The sequence below is a fragment of the Chrysemys picta genome, chromosome 21 (genome assembly GCF_011386835.1).
Source record: "Chrysemys picta bellii isolate R12L10 chromosome 21, ASM1138683v2, whole genome shotgun sequence".
NCBI classification, from domain to species: Eukaryota; Metazoa; Chordata; order Testudines; family Emydidae; genus Chrysemys; species Chrysemys picta.
This window is the reverse complement of record NC_088811.1, coordinates 20,997,786-21,015,204: the sequence shown is the minus strand read 5'-3', so window position 1 is coordinate 21,015,204 and position 17,419 is coordinate 20,997,786. Positions and strand designations below refer to the sequence as shown.

The window sequence follows — 17,419 nt, the reverse complement described above, 5'->3', positions numbered from 1 at the left end:
TCCCTTCAGCCCTGGCTGACCCAGTGACCACTCCCCAGGCTGGGCTGGGGTGTTTCTGGTGTTTTGTGAACTGTCAGGTTGGAGGGAGGTCACCAGTGGAGTTCCTCAAGGTTCGGTTTTGGGTCCAATTTTATTTAATCTATTTATCACTGACCTTGGAACCAAATGTAGGAGTGGGCTGATAAAGTTTGCGGATGACACAAAGTTGGGGGGTATTGCCAATTCGGAGAAGGATCGGGATATCCTGCAGGGAGACTTGGATGACCTTGTAAATTGGAGTAATAGTAATAGGATGAAATTTAATAGTGAAAAGTGTAAGGTGATGCATTTAGGGATAAATAACAAGAATTTTAGTTATAAGCTGGGGACACATCGGTTGGCAGTAACGGAAGAGGAGAAGGACCTCGGAGTCCTGGTTGATCGCAGGATGACTATGAGTCGACAATGTGACGTGGCCGTGAAAAAAGCCAATGCGGTCTTGGGATGCATTAGGCGAGGTATTTCTAGTAGGGATAAGGAGGTGCTGCTTCCGTTATACAAGGCACTGGTGAGACCTCATTTGGAATACTGTGTGCAGTTCTGGTCTCCAATGTTTAAAAAAGATGAACTCAAACTGGAACGGGTACAGAGAAGGGCCACTAGGATGATCAGAGGAATGGAAAACCTGTCGTATGAAAGGAGACTCGAGGAGCTTGGGCTGTTTAGCCTAACCAAACGAAGGCTGAGGGGGGATATGATTGCTCTCTTTAAATATATCAGAGATAAATACCAGGGAGGGAGAGGAATTATTTCAGCTCAGTACTAATGTGGACACGAGAACGAATGGATATAAACTGGCCGTGGGGAAGTTTAGGCTTGAAATTAGATGAAGGTTTCTAACCATCAGAGGGGTGAAAGTTTGGAACAGCCTTCCGAGGGAAACAGTGGGGGCGAAAGACCTGTCTGGCTTTAAGATTAAGCTAGATAAGTTTATGGAGGGAATGGTTTGATGGGATAACGTGATCTTAGTCAGTTAGTCAATAACGTGCCATCGCTGGTAAATAGTATCAATGGTCAATGAGGGTCTGGCTGGAGAATCTTGCCTGTATGCTCGGGGTTCTACTGATCGCCATATTTGGGGTTGGGAAGGAATTTTCCTCCAGAGTAGATTGGCAGAGGCCCTGGAGGTTTTTCGCCTTCCTCCGCAGCATGGGGCAGGGGTCGCTAGCTGGAGGATTCTCTGCAACTTGAAGTCTTTAAATCACAATCTGGGGACTTCAACAGCTGAGTTAAGGGACAGTGGGTGGGTCAGCTTTTGTGGCCTGCATAATGCGGGAGGTCAGACTAGATGATCATAATGGTCCCTTCTGACCTTAAAGTCTATGAGTCTATGAGCATTTCCTGACAGCACCCAGGGCCAGCTCCCACCCCCTCCTGGGGAGAGGGAGGATATTGTGCCCCACTCCTGCTGCCTCCCACTTCCTCCCCATCTGCACCCCCCTCCACCTGCTCTACAAATCTCCATTCAATCTCTCTTGGGAAAAGGCGTAATGTTCTAAAATCTTTTGAAGTGCAGGAAGGCCATTCCCCCTGGGTGGGGGTATCGGGGCCACGGGTGTGAAAGCTCACCACCTCCCTCAAGCTACATCTGGACAGATTCTCTATCCCAGTAGGAACTGGGGCAAACAGCCCCAGGGACATAGAATCATAGAATGTCAGGGTTGGAAGGGACCTCAGGAGGTCATCTAGTGCAACCCCCTGCTCAAAGCAGGACCAATTCCCAACTAAATCATCCCAGCCAGGGCTTTGTCAAGCCTGACCTTAAAAACCTCTAAGGAAGGAGATTCCACCACCTCCCTAGGGAACCCATTCCAGTGCTTCACCACCCTCCTAGTGAAAACGTTTTTTCTAACATCCAACCTAGACCTCCCCCACTGCAACTTGAGACCATTGCTTCTTGTTCTGTCATCTGCCACCACTGAAACAGCCGAGCTCCATCCTCTTTGGAACCCCCCTTTCAGGTAGTTGAAGGCTGTTATCAAATCCCCTCACTCTTCTCTTCTGCAGACTAAATAAGACCAGTTCCCTCAGCCTCTCCTCATAAGTCATGTGCTCCAGCCCCCTAATCATTTTTGTTGCCCTCCGCAGGACTCTCTCCAATTGGTCCACATCCTTTCTGTAGTGGGGGCCCCCAAACTGGACGCAATACTCCAGATGTGGCTTCACCGGTGCCAAATAGAGGGGAATAATCACTTCCCTCGATCTGCTGGCAATGCTCCTACTAATACAGGTAGCTCTCCTGGACTCCTTTTCTCCTCAGATTAGTCTCCCAGGGGATCCTGCCTATCAGTTCCCTGAGGGAGTCAAAGTCTGCTTTTCTGAAGTCCAGGGTCCGTATTCTGCTGCTCTCCTTTCTTCCTATACACACTGCACCTGAACACAGACCTGCTGCACACACACAGTGCATGCAAACACTTCAGACACACGTGCTGTACACATGCATACTACGCACACATGCTGCAGACATACTGCATATACGCACCACACACACTGCACACACACATGTGCACACACACACACACACCACACACATATGCTGTGCGCGCACACACACACTACACATCTGTGTGCCCAGATAGGGCCTTGCTTGGAGAAATGAACACCTTCACTTCTCCCTCTACCTCCCTGTGCCCGGTCACCCCACCATGATGTTACAAGGTCGCCTCAGCACATGGATAAGTAACACCAGCCCCCAGGATTGGGGAGCCCTCCCCCACCCCGCTGGCTGTCCTGGACTGCAGCAGCTGTGCCCTGGGCAGTGGGCTGGATCTGTGACTCCAGGCAGGTCAGTTGGATATTCTGGGGCCAGCACTTGGGGCTGCCTTTAAATACACTGAGTAAATAAAGGGGCCCCTCCAGCAAGTGGAACTGAACTGAACCATCCTCTCCCCCAGTCCTGGGACCCCAGAGCATGACCCTCCACCCACGTTTGTTTCACTGACAGCCAGGGCTTGCTGACCCCAGGGCCTCCATGTGTAAGAGCAGCTCAGCGGCTCTGGGTGTATCTAGAGATCCCGGCTGACCTTAGGGCCTTGCCCCACAGAGCTCACAGCCTGAATAGACCCGATAGATTATTAGCCCCAATTTAAGGAGGGGGGAAACCGAGGCACGGAGACAGAAACACGAAAAGTCAGTAGCAGAGTCAGGGCTGGCACCCATATTGGCTGAGTGGCAGGCCAGAGCCATGGCCACAGAACCACTGGGGGCCCCGGATCACCCCCACCGCTCCCCTCCCCTCCACCCTCTCAGGTATTTAGTGTCTCAGCACATCTTCTGCATGGCTGATTAACGGCTATTGATTATCCCCCCTCTGCTGCCTCGGGCCCTCTCCCCCCCCCATTTCATTCCCATCCCTCCCCCTCTCTCTTTCACTCCTTTGTTACTGTCCACACCCAGCCCTCCCAACCCCAGGAAAGAGGGAGGGGTAGAAGAACATACAGACCGCTGGGCTAGGAAGGGCAGCTGGGAGCCAGGGAAGACCAGGGCCCATAGCCAAGGGGGTGGGGTCCCAGGCATTTGCCCTAGGGTTCAGGGCGAGTGGAATTACCCCAGATGGTTCCCAGCTCAGACATGGAATTGCTCTCGGGAGCTCTGCCCACCGGATTCAGAACCGGCCCTGATCTGGGGTGCTTCTGGAGTTCCCTAGGTCCCAATGTGTGAGGCAGTGCCCCCTGGTGGCCGTTCGCGTACCTGTGGTGCCTTTCCAAGCATATTATGCAGTTGACCAAAGGAGGTGGATGACATGAATTTTCACATGGGGCTAGAGAGCGAGCCCGCCTTGCACACACCCAGCAGCAGCAGCTGTCCCATGGGGCTGGCTTCCCACTCCGCCATGACTGAGGCCAAACAGGAATGACGGTGCGACCCCGTGTGCCAGGCGGCAGTGCGCAGGGCAGGGAGCCGGGCCCAGGTGCCAGGTGAGTGTAAGATGGGCTCGCTCTCTAGCCACCCCCTCCCAGACCTTCCCTCCGCACCAGGCCGGGATTGGGCTTGTGGTGCGTGCGGCGTGGGTGTCACGGAGGGGGCGGTGGAGGCGGCCTGCACCCACTGAACAGGGAGGCACTGCTGATATCCATCGCCCCTGGTTGCAAAACCTGGCCCCACCACTGCTGAGCTCATCTCAAATGTCCAGTGCGGTGCCGCCGGGCACCCAGCCATCGGAGTACATGCACTGGGGCCCATGGCAGTCAGCTCTCATGGTCAGAGGCCTGGAGTCCAGTAGAGGGCGCTGCTTGACCACAGCCCCTACAGCCTGGGGAGGTGCTGGCGAGGGGGCTGCTGTACGGAGCGGGTCAGAGGGGCCTGGCCCTGCTCCGGCTGCAAAACCAGGGAACCCCAGAGTGTCTGAAGCTGTGGCGGGAAGCAGGGGGAACTGGGAGCCCAGGGCCTTCGCCAAAACCAGGAACTCCCTGAGATTGTGTGTGTCCAGCGTGGGTGTTGTGTGCAGCGTGTGGGCATATGCACGTATTCTGTGTGCGTGCATGCACATGGATTGTGCATGTGTGCGCAGTGCACATTGTCCTGTGTGTGTGTATGTGTGTGTGTGCACATGTTTGTGTGTGTGTTCTCTGAGTGAGCCTGTTTGCACGTGCAGGGACTGGATCCCTCTGTGTCTGCCTCCCGGGCAGGGGAGCCGGTTCCCCTGGCTCGGGGCTCTGGATGCTGATTGTCCCCTGACTGGCAATGGCTCCCTAGGCAAGCAGGGAGAAATTCCAAGTGCACCGGAAGGAAAGAGACCCAGGGTTTGTGAGTGGAAAAGTCCCACTGGCTCTCACAGAGAAGCTGCCCCTGGGCGCCCCAGCCATGGAGCGTAGCGGAAGGAGCTCACTCGCTGACAAACCTACAGAGTCGCAGAGTCATTTCTAGGGCTCCTGCTAGGTTCAGGCCTATTGCTCTGCAGGACTTTTCTCAGGGGACAAGGCCCCATCAGAAATGAAAGCTCCAGGATGGGGTAAAGCCTCTGGACTAATAGAACCGACTGCCCAGCCAACCCCATGTTCTCATGGAATGCCTACCTGTCTTTCCTTCCCTGGGGGCCGTGAAAGCGCTCCTCACTTTTATTTTGTTATTTTAGCAATAAAGCTTTAAACTTAAACCCTTGGTGTGCTGCGTCCTCTCTTCCCTGAAAAGATCCGGAGGCCTCAGCCTAATCAATGCCTTCAAGCAAATTAGTAACAAAAATCTGTCACAGGAGGGTGCAAGTGTCCCTCATCTCACCCAGGAGGAGGCACCGAAGGGCTGGGGTGTATAGAGCCTCACTGGTACCAAGGGATCACGGATACATGTGATACAGAGCTCGTCCCGTCAGTGCTGGGGTCTCAGTGTGCGGAGCTCGTCCCGTCGGCGCCCGGGCTCCGGGGTCTCAGTGCACGGAGCTCGTCCCGTCGGCACCGGGGCTCCGGGGTCTCAGTGCGCGGAGCTCGCCCCGTTGGCGCCGGGATTCCAGGGTCTCAGTGCGCGGAGCTCGTCCTGTTGGGGCTCCAGGATCTCAGTGCGCGGAGCTCGTCCCGTCGGCGCCGGGACTCCGGGGTCTCAGTGCGCGGAGCTCGTCCTGTCGGGGCTCCAGGGTCTCAGTACGCGGAGCTCGCCCCGTCGGTGCCCAGGCTCCGGGGTCTCAGTACGCGGAGCTCGCCCCGTTGGCGTCCGGGCTCTGGGGTCTCAGTGCACGGAGCTCGTCCCGTCGGTGCCACAGCTCCGGGGTCTCAGTGCGCGGAGCTCGTCCTGTAGGGGCTCCGGGGTCTCAGTGCACCGAGCTCGTCCCGTCGGCGCCCGGGCTCCGGGGTCTCAGTGCGCGGAGCTCGTCCCGTCGGCTCCGGGGCTTTGGGGTCTCAGTGCGCGGAGCTCGTCCCGTCAGCGCCGGGGCTCTGGGGTCAGTGCGCGGAGCTCGTCCCGTCGGCGCCGGGGCTCCGGGGTTTCAGTGCGCAGAGCTCGTCCTGTCGGGGCTCCAGGGTCTCAGTACGCGGAGCTCGCCCCGTCGGTGCCCAGGCTCCGGGGTCTCAGTACGCGGAGCTCGCCCCGTTGGCGTCCGGGCTCTGGGGTCTCAGTGCACGGAGCTCGTCCCGTCGGTGCCACAGCTCCGGGGTCTCAGTGCGCGGAGCTCGTCCTGTAGGGGCTCCGGGGTCTCAGTGCACCGAGCTCGTCCCGTCGGCGCCCGGGCTCCGGGGTCTCAGTGCGCGGAGCTCGTCCCGTCGGCGCCCGGGCTCCGGGGTCTCAGTGCGCGGAGCTCGTCCCGTCGGCTCCGGGGCTTTGGGGTCTCAGTGCGCGGAGCTCGTCCCGTCAGCGCCGGGGCTCTGGGGTCAGTGCGCGGAGCTCGTCCCGTCGGCGCCGGGGCTCCGGGGTTTCAGTGCGCAGAGCTCGTCCTGTCGGGGCTCCGGGGTCTCAGTGCGCCGAGCTCGTCCCGTCGGCGCCCGGGCTCTGGGGTCTCAGTGTGCCGAGCAGGGTCTCCAAGAGGATGTGAATGGGGGAGCATGGAGGTTGCCTGGTATTTTCTCCCATCCCAGCCACCCAAGAGTTACACTCAGTTCTAGGCCCCCCCGGATCCTGCCCATTTCTTGGCACCTCTGCAGCAGCACAGCCTGGCTTCCTCCCCCACCCTGCAGGTCCTTACCTGGACGGTCTGGCGGTCTGGGATCCCGCTGTACACAGAGATCTGGGGCCCCGGCTGGCGCCCGTTACTGTTGCTGCTGCTGCTGGCAGTGCTGGTGCTGCTGGTGCTGCTGGAGGGAGGCGGGACCTGCAGCTGCTCATTCTCCATGGTAACAGTCCTGGGCACCGATTGGAAGAAGGAAATACCAAGGCCGAGGTGGTGGGAAAGGGGATTCTGGTCAGGTTAGAGCTGGAAGGAGACAAAAGTAGTCAGTCAGGCTTGGGGCATGGAGCAGTCCCAACCCCTCATACCCCAGCTGGGGCACTGACCCTTCTTACTGGCCGACAGCTGATAAGATGCTGCAGCCATGAGGAATTCTGGGACCATATTCTCTGCTGCATACAGCGGGGATTCTGTCAGGGAGTCAGGTATGGGCTATCTCTGGATGCAGGTAAGAACAGCCTTGGGGCTGCTCTAAACTGTGCCAGCTGGCTGCAGTCCCCAAGGAACCAGCCTGTTCCAGTCAGTCTCTTTCCCTTGACACGTCCCCAGCCCCATGAGGCACACACAGGGCTGCCGTAAGGAAGGTGCTTGTAGGAGCTGATTCTGCTGGCTCCTTGACGGCTAGGGACCCGAGGATCTCAAAGCACTTTGCAAAGAGGAATGAATCCAGCCTCACCAGCTCTCTGGGCTGAGCTGTGAGGATAATTCGCCCCTTTAAACAGAGGCGGAAACTAAGGCACATCAATTCCAATGCCAGAGGGACCACTGTGATCACCTAGTCTGCCCTCCTGCCCCACAGCAACCCCTAGAGCAGAGCTTTGAGAAAACAGCCAGTCTTGTGTTAAAAATAACCACCATCCTTAGTATATTGCTCCAATGGTTAATTACTCTCATTGTTAAAATGGTACCTTATTTCTATTCTGAATTTGTCCAGCTTCAACTCCCAGCCATTGGGTTGTGTTAGACCTTCCTCTGCTAGACTGAAGAGCCTGGTATTAAGTATGTAGATACTTACAGACTGTGATCAAGTCACCCCTTAACCTTCCCTTTGTGAAGCTAAATAGATTGACCTTCTTGAGCCTACCACTCTAAGGCAGGTTTTCTAATACTTCAGTCATTCTTGTGGCTCTTCTCTGAACACCTTCCAATGTATCAACATCCTTCCTGAGTTGTGGGCACTAGAACTGGACACAGGATTCCAGCAGTGGTCGCACCAGTGCCAAATAGAGAGATCAAAACAACCTCTCTGCTCCTACTTGAGATTTCCCTGTTTATGCAACCCATGATCGCACTGGGAGCTCATGTTCAGCTGATTATCCATCCCACACCAAGCTTTTTCAGAGTCCCTGCTCCCCAGGATAGAGTCCCCCATCCTGTAAGTAGGGCTGACATTCATTGTTCCCAGATGAATACATTTACATTTTGCCAGATTAAAATGCATGTTGTTTCCTTGCACTCAATGTACCAAGCGATCCAGACTGCTCTGAATCAGTGACCTGGCCTCTTCTTATTTACCACTCACCCAATTTTTGTCATCTTCAAACTTTATCAGTGATGATTGTATCTTTTCTTCTAAGTCATTGATAAAAATGTTAAATAGCACAGGGCCAAGAACCAATCCCCGAGGGACCCCACTGGAAACACACCCGCTCAATGATGATTCCCAGGTTACAATTACTTTTTGAGACCTATCCGTTTGTAATCCATTTAATGTGTGCCATGTTAATTTTATATCATTCTCGTTTTGTAATCAAAATGTTGTGCAGTACCAAGTCAAACACCTTACAGAAATCTATTACTTCTACACTCTGACCTTTATCAGCCAAACTCATCATCTCATCAAGAAAAGAGATCAAGTTAGTTTGATAGAATCTATTTTCCACAAACCCATGTTAATTTGCATTAATTACTTTAATTCTTTATTAATTGAGTCCTGCATCAGCCACTCCATTAGCCAGTCTGGGATTGATGTCAGGGTGACAATTTCTTGTTCATCCCATTTACCCTTTTTAAAAGTTGGCACAACATTAGCTTTCTTCCAGTTTTCTGAAATTTCCCCAGTGTTCCAAGACTTATTGAAAAGCAACATTAACAGTTCAGCAAGCTCCTCTCCCAGCTCTTTTAAAACTTTTGGATGCAACAATCTGCACCTGCTGATTTAAAAATGTCTAACTTGAGTAGCTTCTATTTAACATCCTCCAGAGATACTAGTGGAACAGAAAGAGTCCTATCATCACCATATGTTGAGACTATGTCATCTGTTTTTCCCCAAATACAGAACAGAAATATTTATGAAACAATTCTGCCTTTTCTGCATTATTATTGATAACTATACCATTTCCATATAGCAATGGACCAATACCATTGTCAGGATCCTTTTTGTTCCTAATATATTTTAAAAACTCCTTCTTATTGTTCTTAACTCTGCAGGCCTTGTGTCCCTTTGCTTCCCTTACCAATTTTCTACAGTTCCTAACTTCTGATTTATATTCATTACTATCAATTTCCCCTTTATGGCATTTGTTATATTTTTATTTTTTACAGCTGCCTTCACTTCTCCTCTACTCCAGGTTGGTTTTTTAACCAGTATGGCCTTGATTGTGGCTTTTGGGGAATCTTGTAAGGTGTTCTTAAAAGATTCCCAGTTATCATTCACATTTTGCTGATTAAATTCTTAATCTCAGATGGACTGGCTCATAATTGTTTTCAGCTTTGTGAAAGTGGCCTTATTAAGGCACCAAGTATATACAGTAACTCCTCACTTTAAGTTGTCCCGGTTAACGTTGTTTCGTTGTTACGTTGCTGATCAAGTAGGGAACGTGCTCATTTAAAGTTGTGCAACGCTCTACTCTTATGTTGTTTGGCTGCCTGCTTTCTTCACAGCTGGCAGCCTCCCTACGCTCCCCCTCCCCACAGCACCTCCGGCCCGCCAGCAGACCCCGTGGATCAGAGCCTTCCCTCTCTTCCCCCGCCTCCTGCCCACGGCAATCAGCTGGCTTGCGGCGTTTTGGGGGCAGGAGGGAGGGGGGAGGAGTGAGGACTCGGGGCGCAGGCTCCCCCTCCCTCCCCTCCCTTCTAAACGCTGCAAGCCAGCTGATTGCCCCAAGCAGGAGGCGGGGGGGAGGGGGAGCCTGTGCGCCAAGTCCTCACTCCTCCCCCCTCCCTCCTGCCCCCTAAACGCCGCAAGCCAGCTGATTGCCCCAGGTAGGAGGGAGGGGGGAGGAATGAGGACTCCAGGTGCAGGCTCCCCCTCCATCCCTCCCCTGCCTCCTGCCCAGGGCAACCAGCTAGCTTACGGTGTTTAGAAGGGAGGGGGAGGAGCGAGGACGTAGCATGGGAAGTAAAGGGGGAGGAGGTGGGGGGAGAAGAGGCAGGTCAAGGATGGGGAAGGCTTGGGGGAAGGGGTGGAGTGGGCGGGCCGAGGGTTGAGCCCCCCGCCCCTGGTGCTTGCAGAGTAGGGGAAGCTGTCGCTGCTGCGCAACGTGCTTCTCCTAGTCTACAGCACCTTCGGCCTCCTTGCCTGCCTCATCTCCAGTGCCAGTGGGCTGTGCCTGTGTAGGGTAAGGCAGGGCACCTCCCAACTATAGCACAGTACCTGTATTAAATTGCTTGTTTAAAATGTATATAATGCCTTTTGTCTGGAAAAAAATTTTTTTTCCGTGGAACCTAATCCCCCCTGTTTACATTAATTCTTATGGGGAAATTGGATTTGCTTAACATCATTTCACTTACAGTTGAATTTTTCAGGAGCAGAACTACAACGTTAAGTGAGGAGTTACTGCATATTATTGGTCTGGTCTTTATTCTGCTTACGTATTATCAATGTGATCATGATGGTTTATACACAAACTGGCTCTTTGTCACCCTTTAAGTGGCTGGTTCATGAGGCTGCGACGGGCTTTGACTAGCTTAGTTTGTCCCCTTAGCTCAGGCAATAGAGGGTCACTCTTCTAGATGCAGAGGACTGGTGTTCAATTACTGCAGACAGCCCAGCCAGGAGTGCTGTTACCAGTGGCTTGGGTGAAGAGAAGCCTGTGGGAGTTTAGCTTGGCTGGCTGGAGGGCACTGCAGTTGCCTCCTGGTAGGGGTATCCTGGGCATAGGGTAGGGTTATTAGCAATCCTGAGGAACTGGGGGCAGGTGCCAGCCCTGGGCCTTATGCTACTGTTGGATGCACCAGTGGAGATTCAATTGCCTGCAGTGGAGTTCGGCTCCTGTGAATGTGCACTTATGTAGCTGGGCACAGAATCCAACCAGGCAGTGTTTCTTACCCAGGTCTTGGGGAAGAGACCCTGTGCCCTGAATGAATCCTCCCTGGAGTCTGTGTTTCATCCACCCATTGGAAGGGCATCTCCTCCCCAAGAGGGTGGAGTCATGGGCCTTCCAGCAAAGGAGGCGTCATGGGACCCAGATCCCTAATTAAACCTGTGTTAGCTTGATCCTGTCACTGGTTCCTCTACTAACTGTAAGGACCCTGTCTGCAGAGCCTGGGGCAGCCGCTATTCCCACAGTGCCACCAGAAGGTCCTGCAGCCACGCAGCCGGGGAGTACTGTGGAGAATAGGTGCCGCAGGACGTACTGCCCAAGAGACCCTGGGGCCTCTGATTGGCCAAGTGCCCCTACTTAACCCCAGGGGTTGCCCCACAAAATTAGCTTGGCAACCACACAGGCCTTGGCCTGTTACTGTGCTGGACTTTGCCTTGTATCCTGATCTCTGGTCTGTGACTCCAGCCTGACTTCGACCCTGCCTCTCGATCCTAACCTGGTACTGCCTCTGATCTTCAATCTCTGACCCTGGCCTGGCTCTTGTTTATGGAACCCGGCCTTGTGATTCCTCTAACTCGGGCCTGGCAACTCCTGTCCCTGGTGGGCAGACCTCAGACCAGCTGCGACCGCCTACGCCCCAGTCCCTTACGCTGACTCCCATCTTAGAGATGCCTGGACTGGAGAGTCACTTGGTATGAAATTTTGCATTGACACCTTCCCATCTGTGTCTATTTCATGTACACAAGGACAGATAACACGCTGACCTGTGGGCACCACACAAGCCATGTGCTTAAATGTCCCTGTAGTCAGAAAGAATCTGGGCCCACATGATCCCAAGAAGTGGGAACATTGGGGTCCCATAGTCAGGTTGCCAGGTCCTGTCCGTTAACATGTTTAAAGTGTTGCCCCTGACGTGCCCAGAGGATAGTGAAGGGCAGGGACTGGGCTACTGACTTTTAGGGGGTTGATGCAGAGACTTCAGCCATGGCATCTCCAGCGTTGCCAACCCCAAACATCCCGAAATCAGGAATCAGGCCCTCAAAAATCTGCAGATTGGTTTAACAATCATGAGATTTTTAAAAATAATAGATCTGGGTTCTCTTTGCTTCCTGGTTCTGGAGTCTTGAGGGTTCACATTTTCCAGCTTGTCTCCACAACCGTGAGGTCTAGATCAGGGGCGGGCAAACTTTTTGGCCTGAGGGCCGCATCAGGCTTCAGAAATTGTATGGAGGGCCGGTTAGGGGAGGCTGTGCCTCCCCAAACAGCCAGGTGTGGCCCAGCCCTGCCCCCTATCTGACCCCGCCTGCTTCTCGCCCCCTGACAGCCCACCCGGGACCCTTGCCCCATCCACACACACCCGCTTCCTGTCCCGACAGCCCCCGGAACCCCTGCCCCTGACTGCCCCCCGCCACTCCATCCAACCCCGCCCCTTCCTGACTGCCCCCCGGGATCTCTGCCCTATCCAACCACCTCTTCTCCCTGACCGCCCCCAGACTCCCCACCCCTAACTGCCCCCCGCCACCCCATTCAACCTCCCCGCTTCTCTCTGACCGCCCCTGGAACCCCCACCCCTATTCAACCCCCCTGTTCCCTGCCCTCTGACCGTCCCCACCCCTATCCACACCCCCAGCCCCTGACCACCCCCCGAACTCCCCTGTCCTCTATCCACCCCCCTCCCCCGCTCCCTGCCCCCTTACCACACTGCCTGGAGCACCGGTGGCTGGCAGCGCAGCTGCACCATGACAGGCATCTGCGCCACCCGGCTGGAACCAGCTACACTCCACGCAGCACAGAGACTGGAGCTCACAGCCCCGCTGCCCAGAGCATTGCGCCGGCGGCGGAGCGAGCTGAGGCTGCGGGGGGGACACACAGCAGGGGAGGGGCTGGGGGCGAGCCTCCCGGGCCAGGAGCTCAGGGGCTGGGCTGGAGGGTCCCGCGGGCCGGATGTGGCCTGCGGGCTGTAGTTTGCCCTCCTCTGCTCTAGATAGTTACCTTATAACCAGAAGGGAAGCCAGGGGTATCCCCTAATCCCAGGTGCTTGGGCTTCCAGCAAAGCACCAGCTATCACGAGACTCCCAATCCAATCGGGAAGGTTGGCACCGTTGCCTTCCCGTGCCGAGAGATGAATCCAGCTGGAGCCCGTCCCGTAGAGATGAAATGCCTGGCTGCTTTATACCCCTGCAGGATGATACTGGAGAATGGATCAGATTAAAGAAAACTCCAGCTTCCTGGTAAACAGAGTTAAGTCACTTGCCAGCCCTGCTGCCAAGACAGGGGCTTATGGGCTGAGTTGGGAGAACAAGCTGAGGCAACACACGACCAGCCAGGCCCCACTCAGGCATGATTGTCCGAACACAAAGCACAGCCATACGTACGCTCTCCTTTGCTCCCCTCGGATTTCAGTGGGATCTGGCACCTCACTCCCCCTCCCCGAGACTCCTGGGGAATCCCTGTGTCCATCCCCCTGGCATCTAGCAACATAGGGACATGGCAGTGGAAGGGACGTCCTGAGTCACTGAGTCCAGTCCCCTGCTAGAGCACCAATCAAACCGCATCTAATCCCATTCATACATTTCTCAGGCTCCATGTGAAAGCCAGCTAGGTTCTCTGCCCACCCTGCGCCAGAACCTCCCTCCTCTGATCGTTAGAAACCTTCTAATGTCCAGCCGAGATTGATTCCTGGCCAGTTTATCCCCATTTGTTCTTGTGCCAACATTGTCCTTCAGCTTCAATAGCTCTTCACCTCCCTGGTGTTCACCCCCTGCTGTGTTTCTAGAGACCAACCAGACCCCACTCAGCTGTGTTCTGGGAGGCTGACCAAGCCCAGTTCTCCAGGCTCCAGACCCGCTGGCAGCTCTTCTCTGCCCTGATCCAGTCTGAATTCATCTTTCTGGAACATGGGTGACCAGAATAGTATCCCAGGTTCCCGAGTAGGTCTGACCAGTGCCAAACAGAGCGGTAATATAACCTCCTACATCTCCGCCAGAGTTCCTGCTTTACACATCCCAGAGCAGCTCCAGAAAAGAAGAGAAGAGCGAGACTCTCACAGGTGCTTGGACCCGTGGCCTGACCTTGTGGCCTCTCTCCTGGCTAGAGTTGCCAACTTTCTACTCGCACAAAACTGAACACCCTTGGCCCGTCCCTGCATTGCCCCTCCTCTGAGGCCCCGCCCCTGCCACACCCCTTCTCCGAGGCGCCGCCCCCCACTCATTCCATCCCCCCTCCCTCTGTCTCTCATTCTCCCCCACCTTCACTCACTCACTCATTTTCACCAGGCTGACGGTGTCCAGGGAGCGCGCACCAGCCGGACAAACAGGCGGTGCCCAGGGAGCGGGCGCCAGCCAGGCAGACAGACAGTGCCCAGGGATTGTGCACCAGCCAGGCAGACAGACAGTGCCCAGGGATTGTGCACCAGCCAGGCAGACAGGCAGTGCCCAGGGATTGTGCACCAGCAGGGCATACAGATGGTGTCCAGGGAGTGGGCACCAGCTGGACAGACAGATGGTGCCCAGGGATTGTGCGCCAGCTGGACAGACAGACAGTATCCAGGGAGTGTGCGTCAGCTGGACAGACAAACGTCCCTCTTAATATCATGAAAATCAGCTCCACTGTGGAGTCCGGAGTGAGCAGCGGGACCCTGCAGTGACTGTGATTCGAGGACTAGGAGCCTCCCCTTGCTGCAATGGGCTAAGGCCCTTTACTGCTCCCCCAGACCAGTGTCCCAGGCCGAGTGTCTGTCTGATTTCCCTGGGCTCTGGGATGTGGCGAGCCTGGGACTAAGCAAGTGCCGCTGGCCAGGCACCCCCTTGGCATGTGGGAGTTTTCCCTGCCCTCGTTCATTTAGTTCCCCTCCAGCTGTGAGTAGCTGCCAGGGGCCAGCCCTACACCTTGCCCACCCCTCCCCAGGCTGGGCTATTGACTCTGCTGTGTTGGCGGCAGGCTCAGGCCCAGATCTACAGGTCCTTGTACTTTTCCCAGCAACATCTGTTTTCCTTCCCTTGTTCTGTGTCACTTGGCCAGGGAGCAGTGGGGACTCCAGGCCATCCTGGGGAGCAGGGTCGTGACATTTGCTCGCTTGCCTTTTGTCACTGATGTCAGGCAGAAGCCCAGTTCATTGTGCAGCTCTCAGCCTGCAGTGTCTTTGCACTCTAGCCTAACCCAGGCCTTGGCTAGCAGGACTAGTGGTTGGTCCTCTGCCTCCATGCTGCACGGCACAGCAGGGCACGGCCCAAACTGGCCGACTCCAGGCAAGCTTTGCCCCAAATGGGGCACCTTGGTCTCAAATATTTTGCTGATTTTGAAAGAAAACAAAGAGCAGTTTTGCCGCAGGAAATGCATTTGGTGAGAATGGGGCCAGAGCAGCCTGCGGTGCATGGCGGATGGGGACTGGGCTTCCTGATTCCCCTTGTTCACCAGCACGGATGGACACATTTCCCACCATGGGGAGTTCCAGAGGATGGACATGCTGTGCCAACCTCCCTTCTGGTTCCCCCTGCTCTGTGTGGGAAGTGCCCAGGCCTGGCACAGCATACTTCCCTCCATCACTGGCACGGCTCTCCGGTGTGTGGGAGGGGGTGGAGCCAGATTCTGCCCACTTCCCCCACTTGCACGAGGAGAGGATGTAGCAGCCCTGCGGATGCTGCTCTCCCCCAGGCATCTGGCAGTGAAAGGTCTAACATGATCCAATGGCTGGAAGCTGAAGCTAGACAAATTCAGACTGGAAATAAGGTGTAAATTGTTACCGGTCAGGCAGGGTAAGTAACCACTGGAACAACTGACCAGGGTTGTGGTGGATTCTCCATCACTGGCCATTTTTAACTCCAAACTGACTGGTTTTCTAAAAGCTCTGCTCTAGGGATTATTTGGGGGCAGGTCTCTGGCCTGTGCTAAACAGAGGTCAGACTACAGGATCGTAATGGTCCCTTCTGGCCTTGGGAGGGATGAATTGCCAGGATCACTCCGTTTTCCCTTTTGGAAGCTGGGCATCACACCTGCCTTTGCCAGTCCACTGGGAGCTCTCCCATTCCCCAGAGCTTCTATAAGCCTAATAATACCTAGCTTTTATCATGTGCTTTTCATCAGCAGACCTCAAAGAGCTTTACACAGAAGGGCAGTATCATCATCATCATCATTGTACAGATGGGGAAACTGAGGCACAGGGTGGCGAAGCTATTTTTCCTAGGTCACGTAGCAGGCCAGTGGCAGAGCTAGGGGAGCCCTGATCTCCTGAGTCCCAGTCCTGTGCTCTGATCACTATTCCACACTGATTCCAAACTCAGTTCCTGGAGATGTGCGTCACGCAGCCATGCTGATCCAGACCTGTTTCGTTCCAGGCCGTGTATTCTCTTCCCTGCTGTTTGTCAACCACTTCCCCTCTCCTACTCCTCCAGCCCCTCTCTCTGCTCACAGCTATCCCCCAAAGCCCTTCTTCTGCTGAGCCCTGGGGCAAGCCCTGTCTCCTTCTGCCCTGCAGCTCTTACTCAGGCAAAACTCCCTTGGACTCGGTCAGGGTTTGGCCTGAGAATACACGGCAGCTCCAGCCACCTTCTTTTTCCAGTGGATCCCTTCCCTGACTCGTGAGCCAGATTCCCAGCTGGTGTAAACGGGCAGAGATCCAATAAGGGGCTATTGAAGTCCATGAAGCTGCACAGATTTACGCCAGCTGAGGATCTGGTCTCATAGATCCTCCTTGGGTTGCCTCTTTCTCCGTCTTCATCCTTCCTGCCTCACATCTCTGAGCCGGTCTCTCATGGAGCCTCATTAGCTGCTCCTTTCCCCTTCACTGAAGCAGACACTTTCTCCACTAGCTACGCAATCCCCGGGGCCCTGCTGAGCCTGGCTGAAACTGAAGCCAGTTTATTTACCCCACAGCCCGGCCCTGGCTCCCTCGAGTCTTTTATGGGCTTGAGCAGACAGATGTTGTTGTGTTTTTATGGGCAATCCTGCTGCGGTGGGTACAGCAGTGGAAATGGCCGTGGAGATGCAGTTTCTGGAAGGAGGGCCTGGGGATAGGGGGTTTTATGGCTCCAGGAACTGCTCTGCTGCTAGCAGACCAAGGCAGGTAGAGACCCATGAGCTCCCTTTGATATATGGCATGGCTGTAAATCTCTTCCTCCCTTGCAGACCTCGCTCCACGCCATGTACCTTTAAACTGCTCCACTGGGCACCAGAGTGTTGTTCCTCTGAGGGCGGCCGGCAGCCTTTGGCTCCATCGGGTCAGCAGAGTGGAGGTCTCTGAATGACTGACAGGAAACTCTCCAGGCCTCACACCTCCACAGCATCCAAATGATGCCCAAGTGAGGGCTGCTCTGGCATCTCACTGGGCACCTGTGGGCCAGGCTGAATTGAACCAAAGGGAGCAGATTGCAGCCACCCTCATTTTCAGACCAGAGTCATGGTCTGCAGAGATCCAAATGCCTCTGGGGCCTTCATGGGCAGATTATGGGTGGGGATTGGGGGGCGTTGCCCCCCAATGCAAGCCTCAGACAGGCAGCCTTAGGCTATGTCTACACTGCACAGCTTTTAG

General features: G+C 55.0%; 1 protein-coding gene across 11 annotated transcripts in view; it reads right to left on the bottom strand.

Annotated features, from left to right (window-relative positions):
- The window catches only part of PHC2 (polyhomeotic homolog 2), a 129,251-nt gene that overhangs the window by 50,524 nt on the left and 61,308 nt on the right, over positions 1-17,419 (bottom strand). For 10 of the 11 annotated variants that reach the window (XM_042856216.2, XM_065575285.1, XM_024106578.3 and 7 more), the window contains exon 2: positions 6,647-6,874. In XM_042856216.2, coding sequence (XP_042712150.2) covers positions 6,647-6,793 — 147 coding nt within the window. In that variant the 5' untranslated portion in view covers positions 6,794-6,874. Of the gene's footprint in view, positions 1-6,646; positions 6,875-12,885; positions 13,085-17,419 lie in introns of all 11 variants that reach the window. The other variant, XM_042856212.2, reaches the window with a different exon arrangement.